The 7194-nt window shown below is 39.4% G+C and overlaps 1 protein-coding gene and 1 pseudogene across 1 annotated transcript; both read right to left on the bottom strand.

Moving 5' to 3' along the window:
* Positions 1-1291: 1291 nt before the first annotated feature.
* LOC125282463 (POU domain, class 5, transcription factor 1-like) lies at positions 1292-2346 on the bottom strand (annotated as a pseudogene).
* Positions 2347-3298: 952 nt separating this feature from the next.
* LOC125282565 (olfactory receptor 4A47-like) lies at positions 3299-6949 on the bottom strand. Its single transcript, XM_048217599.1, has 2 exons — positions 6941-6949; positions 3299-4228 (listed from the first exon to the last, which is right to left on the bottom strand). The coding sequence occupies exons 1-2, from the start codon at positions 6947-6949 to the stop codon at positions 3299-3301; spliced, it is 939 nt and encodes a 312-aa protein (XP_048073556.1).
* Between the last annotated feature and the right edge of the window lie 245 nt (positions 6950-7194).

The raw sequence follows: 7194 nt of genomic DNA, 5'->3' as shown, positions 1-7194 counted from the left end.
TAAGTGCTAAAAAAAGCAGTTGAAGACTACATTGGTACGAATAAAATGGGAAAAGTCTTTTTAAGCAAGATATAAAAACCAAAAAAATTTAATATTAACTTAATAAAAACATTATTTACATGCCAAAAGCATTCTATAATGTATACAAGTATTAAAACACACCACAAGTACAATTACAGAAAAATAACAGGTACTTCTGCAAACAGTAAAAGACATCATTTCTTTAGTAAAAGAGAGCACTCAGTAAATATCCGTATGGAAAAGATCAACAATTACACAAAATAGATAAAAAACATTAATAGATGATTCACTAAACACATGAAAAGATACTCAAACTCAATAATATGAGAAAGGTTGCAATTTATTCAGGTTGCCTTATGCCATGAGTGTGTATCAGGTAGTGGTTGTCGAGAATGTGGACAGAAGCATTTTCACAGTCCGAGCAGCAGGGTCGCTTTAGTACAATCTCAAGGATGACAGTTTGGCAATAACTATGAAATTCAACATTTAACTATATGGCCATTGACTCTAATACATGTACGAACAAGTCCTCTCCTAGGAACTCATACTTGCACATAGTCACAAAAATACAGTAATAAAATTCGTCATTGTAGAAAAAGGTAATAACATGAACAGGAAAGGATACATATATTTTAGTATATATTTACAAGTGAGGATATGGACTACAAGAAAAACTAAGAGATCGATATGGACTGGTACGGACTAGCTTCAAGATGCTGCAGAAGACTGCACTTTTATGTGGAATTTAACCAACAACCAAAGCAAACAAAAAACAGAAACAGGCTCATAAATAGAAAAAACTGGCTGCTGTCAGAGGGGAGGGAGTGGAGGGATCCACGAAATAGGTGAAGGGGCTGAAAGGTACAATATTCAGGGAGTAAAATAAATAACTCACGAGAATGAAAAGTATAGCATAGGGAGTATAATCAATAATATTGTAGTGACTTTGTATGGTAACAGATGGAAGCCTTTCGTAAGGTACTTGTGTGTGTGTGTGTGTGTGTGTGTGTGTGTGTGTGTGTGTGTCTCCCAGGATTCTTTAAGAACAAAGTGATGAGTGATGTGGGGATTAAAAACAAGAGCATCCTTGAACTTCACCTTCCCTCCAACTAGTTCTCTCCAAACTCCCTGCCCCCACACTTTTTGTGTTCCCAACTCCTTTCTCAGTGAATGAAGAACTTTAATCCCAAAGCCCTGGTACAAACCCCAGGCTCTTGTTCCCTAGCTCTCCCCTTTCCTCTGCCCCCCATTCCTGGGAAGGGCCCACACCTCAGTGTGAATGCATGGGAGAGCCCAGAATGGTGACAGACACAGAGGGAAAGGCTTCCGCCTTAGGGAAAGGAACCAAGGAGTACAGGGTAGTGAAGTGGGGGCCCCCATAGCCTGGGGTACCAAAGTGGGGCCCTGGTGCCAGAGGAAAGGGTATTGGTACCCTGAGAAAAGAAACCCAGCAGCCTCAAAATCCTCTCCTGGCCAGTCGTGCCTACTGGCACCCAGTGCAGAAGTGCACACAGACCACAACCCTCTCCTGTCGCAGCGCTGGGCAGTGGGGCTGATCTGCATCAGGTGGGTTTCAGGCACTGCAGAAACGTGTTCTCCAGATTACCTCACTCGGATCTCTAGCCTTGTTCACTTGCTCTTTCGGGCGTGCACAAGGGTCCCTGCTTTGTATATCTCCTGCAATTTTCATCGTTGTCAGTTTCCACCACCCACTTCTGCAGCAGGGCTGCAGCTTACACGTGTTCTAGTAACTGAGCTCCTGAGGCTCAAAGGGGCAGACGGTTGTTTGGTGAAACACCTTCCCAAAGAGAATCCTCAGGGTGAGCCCCGCATTGGCCTGGATATATCCTAGAGTGATCCTCTTCAATTTCAGGGGCTTGGCAAATTGTTCCAGGTCTTTCTGCAGAGCTTTGATGTCCTGGGACTCCTCAGGGTTTTGCTCCAGCTTCTCCTTGCCTGGCTTCATGGCCTCTGGTGGGGCAGCACTGTGCTCAGGGAAGCCCCCCTCAGAGCTCGCTCTCCACTTGGCTCCCAGCTCGCCCTCCCCCTGAGAGGTCTCCAGGCTGCCTTGGGGCACCTGCCGCACCCCAACCTGAGGTCCACAGTATGCTGCCCCCTGCAGAACTCATAGGGTGGGGAGGCATGGTGGAATCCCCCACACCTCAGCACCTCGCCCAAACCCTGGCCTAATTCCTGACCCACCAGGATGTTCAGCCAGATCTGAGGGTTAACCCAGTAGGGCTCTGCCCCTCCCCACCCATCACCTCCACCATCACCTCCTCATGGGTGCAAAAGTGCCACGTCAGAGGCCAGGCATGCTGCCATGGGGAACAGAGGCAGCCCAAGCCAGGGGGTCTGGAAAAGTGAAGGCTCTCCAAGAGATTGCTCAAAACCTCTCTCCCTCCCTAATCCCACCCACTATCATAATGTACATAATTGTTAAATCACGATGCTGTAAACCCGAAACTCTTGTGATATTGTATGTCAACATACTTCAATTAAAAAATTAAAAATAAATCAATAAACAAAACTACTATAAATTAAGAGTTTACTTATAAAAAGTTCTAAAGTAAAGCAAATATTTACATACACATAGAAAGACTCACCTACAAATATTTAAATTTACACTTGCATTTGTAAAGATTATTACCTGATGAGTTTAAAGACACAGATCAAGCAACTGCCTCTGGGGAAGAGAACTGGGAACTATGCTGAGACTTAAACAGAACTTTATTCTACACTTTATCTCTTTTTGTAAGGTTTTCAATATTACTATTTATTATCTATTACACTTCAATTTTTCTTTTATAAACTAAGGGTATTAGTCTAAATATCTTTATATAAAACAACCAAAAATTAATAAAGGAAAGACTACATAGCACTAAGTATTTTAAATTAGATAATAAAAGAATAAACTTAACTGATAGAATCTAACTAAAAATAATCCTGTCTCAGAAAAAAAAATGTTTTTAAAACATTTTTAAATATTTAAAAATTAGTGTAATCATATAAAAATGTCCTCAGTAATTCATTACCTAGGATGGATTCCTTGCTCTACAGGCATTACACATTTCTAAGTGAAGAGATCGGCAAGGTGTTATGGACCTTACATTCTAGCCACAAGGGAAACTGTTATAGCAAAATCATCCAGTTCATACTTTAATTATAATTAACTTAAATTCTTTCCAAAAAGGAAGTCAGAATCAAACTTAAGAGGATTTCTTCCAAAGATGTGGACCCTAATGTCAAATAATTCTCTTCACGGTGAATAAAACACTTATCTACTGAGAGATATGACATTTCTTCCCCAGAGCTGCTTCATAGCATTTGTCATCTCAGAATTTCTCAGAGTGTAGATCAGTGGGTTCAGCATGGGGGTTATGACTGTATAAAAGACACTCAATGATTTGTCAATGGGGAAGGTCTTAGCAGGTCTTACATACATGAAAATACATGGAACAAAGAAGAAGACCACCACAGTGATGTGGGAACCACAGGTCTGGAGGGCTTTCCGCCTCCCTTCTGGACTAAGGTTCTTTAGAGAGTGCAAGATGACACCATAAGAGGTGAGCAAGAGCACAAACACAATACTACAGATCACTCCTCCATTGGCCAACACTAACAGGCCAATGACGTATGTGTCAGTACAGACCAGTTTCAGTAAGGGGTACATGTCACAGAAAAAATGATCAATGACATTGGGGCCACAGAATGGGAGCCCATAAATAGTGCTAACTTGAATTACTGAATGCAGAAAACCTCCGACCCAGGACACTACCAGCAGCACAACACACACCCACTGCCTCATGATAACCAGATAATGCAAGGGCTTGCAGATGGCCACATAGCGGTCATAGGCCATCGCCAGCAGAAGAAAGACCTCTGATCCACCAAAAAAGTGCCCTGTTAATAACTGAGTCATACACGATTGGAAGGATATGGTATTTTTCCCAAACAACAAGTCTGAAATGAATCTAGGAGAAATAGAAGAGGAATAAATGACATCCATACATGATAAGCTAGCAAGAAACAAGTACATAGGTGAGCCCAGGGTCTTACTGACAGTTACCGTCACCACGATGAGCAGGTTGCCCACCACAGTCAAAATATAGAAGAGCAAGAACATAACAAAAAGGACCTTCTGTTCCTTTGGATCCTGGGTGAGGCCCAACAGGACAAAGTAAGTTACATTGCTCCTTGGTTCCATCTAATCTGCATAGGAGCTGACTCCTCATATGAGAAGCAAGGGATCTATAAAACAAGGGGGAAAACTTTAAATGCATTAGAAGGTTACTCTTTCATTGACTCATTCAACTAAAAGATTGTGCTGGGAACACCTGTTTGTGTCACATGTGTCGCAGATGTTGTGATTTCCAAGTTGAATAAGCTATGGTTTCCAATACTCGGTGACAACATACATAATAATCACCAATGTAATCAGTACCACTATAAAAATTGTTGCACAGAGGAAGCAAGGCTTTAACTGAGTTTCAAAAGAAAAGTGAAAAGACAAGAAAAGAAGGCAGGGGAATTCCATGCAAAGGTACACAGTTCATAAAGTCATAAAGGTTAAATACTTGAGACTCCTTTAAGATAACGGACATATTTAAAGCGAGTGGATCTAACTAGGAATGCAAGGTTGCTGCCCTGGATTGTGTCTTCCCTCAGACTTCTTTCCTAGGATCTTTGGTTGGATACGCCCACTTTTCCTGACCAATAAATGGGAAAGCACTCCAGTGTTGTGTCTCTGCCTTAATTTTTAAAATTCTTATATGCAACATCTCCAACTCTGGACATCTCCAATTCAGTACTTGTGAAACTAAATTTTTAATTTTCAGCAATAAACGTGTTTCCCATCTCATTAAATGGTACCTCTTGCTGTATCATTGCTCAGACAAGAAATACCACCATGTCCTTCATGCCATTCTTGCCCTTGTATCACATTTGATACCTTTAACAAATTTTATTAATGCCCTTTAAAATATATCACAAACTTGATCATTTCCCTTCCCTCCCCACTTCTTCTTGCTCACTGCACTAGTCTCCCACAACATCCCTTCCCTTTCTTTCTGGCTTCCATCAATTTGTGGCCCTGATACAGTCCATATGATCCTTTTTAAATCTGATTCGCATCTGATCACACCACTGCTCACAACTACAGTGGATTCCAATCACTCACTCACAACTTAATGAATCACATTTCATATTTACAGTAACAGGAACTATAATCCCCATTTCATAGTTGAAAAAGAGAGGCTTAGAATATCTCATTAATTTTCCCAAGGTCATTCATTTTCAAATGATAAAACTAGAATTGGAATCCAAGTTTGCTTTATCTCAAAGTGATCTAACTTTTACATAATAAAGATACTCACACAATTGCAAAGCCTGGCTTCCACTATTATCTGTACATCTTACCTTAGAAAGACAAGTCTGCAATCTGAAGGAACAGTTTTTACTCATTCACAGGGGCCAGGAATTCTTCTGTCATCAGTTTGACAAGAGACGCCAAAAACTGCCTTAGCACTTTGGGACGTATTTTATTTCATCAACTGTCTGTCCATTCTCTGCATGGAGTCTTCTGACTATTCAGAAGGTTGTTTTTCCTTGCACTGTAGATTACTTTCTAGGAAGTCTAGGGTTCACACAGGAAAACAAAAATTTAGCATATTAGGTTAATTTATCAAAAAGATAAGGAAGTCCTATCCTTACATAAGACAGCAACCAGACATTTCTGAGGGAGATTTTTCTCAAGTAACTTCTTTCCTACTAATTTCCAAATAGAAAAATACCATTCAACTGTTTAGTCTTCTTCATTCTATCCTGTTGGTTTGCTCAGATTAGCTGACTTGAAATTTTAAGAGACATTTTTGTGCTTTTCATTACATAATGCTTAAAGCCTAACAGCAATGCCCTAAAAAAATGTGTCAGTTGTTAGGAGAATAGCATCTTCTTCCCAACAGAGTCAAAGATCACTGGACATTTTATGCATTCTAACCAAAGTCCTCATTAAGTCCTGGAATTGGGAAGTATCCAAGACTGATTCTTGCTTAATTAAATTCGCTGGGAATTTCCATAAAAACTTTAAAAACATCAATATGAAGATGGTATTAAGTTAAATCACATAATTAGGGTCAGAAAGATGTTACATAAAAAAAAAAAAAGACCACTGCCAGTCAAGAATAAAATTTCAGTCTTGTCATGTTGTTCTACAGAAAATTAATTTAGCATATATTTCCCACTTGTCATAGCAAGTTTTTCTTTCCTTTCATTTAATAGTCAATTTATGCTGCCTTGCAGTGTGGTTAGATGTCCTAGATATTTATCGACAGATTTAGACATAATAATTACCCAATTAATATTATTATTATTAATTTGGAGCTCTTATTTGCTGCCAGGAACTATACTGTGAGTGCGGACACAGCAATTAATGAAATAGGGAAAAAATTATGCAAAAGGTCCTTCCTGCATGGACCCTATATTCTCATAACAGAATCAGAGAATAAATAAGGGGACAATTTAGTTTACTAATTATAAACAGGGTATTCGTGGAGAATTCTACTATGGAGAAGGTGATCAGGGAAGCCCTTTCGTCAAAGGTGATGCTTAAGCTGAGTAGTTGGCTACCATCAGAAACACTGTTACACCTAGTGATTTTGAGTGAAAATTAAGTAAAATGATCTCACTTCACTGATGGCATGACCTATATGTAGAAATTGCTAAAAATATCACAGGGATTTTTATTCCAATGCTTTTGGGAAAAGGAGGGGTGACAGTGGGCATCTCATCTTGCTCCTGATTATACTGGGGAAGCTTTCAACCTTTCCCTGTTGAGTGTGATGTTAAATGTAGATCTGTCATATATGACCTTTATATGTTGAGGTACATTCCTTCTCTACCCAATTTGTTGAGAGGTTACTTTTTTCATGAAAATATACTGAATTTCTTTGTGTGTGTGTGTGTGTTTTGTTTTGTTTAATTTTTTATTATGTTATGTTAGTCACCATACAATATTCTACCAATGAACACCCAGAGAGGATTAGGAAAACAATTCTTTTTACAACAGCATCAAAATGAATAAATACGTAAGAATAAACTTAAAGAGGCAAAAGTCTTCTACAATGAAAAACTACAAAAAGTTGATGAAAGATAATCTGAAAGACACAAATAAAT

The sequence above is a fragment of the Ursus arctos genome, unplaced genomic scaffold (assembly GCF_023065955.2).
Source record: "Ursus arctos isolate Adak ecotype North America unplaced genomic scaffold, UrsArc2.0 scaffold_23, whole genome shotgun sequence".
Classification (NCBI taxonomy): Eukaryota; Metazoa; Chordata; class Mammalia; order Carnivora; family Ursidae; genus Ursus; species Ursus arctos.
Note: the sequence above shows the minus strand (reverse complement) of the source record. Positions and strands in the feature narration are given on the sequence as shown.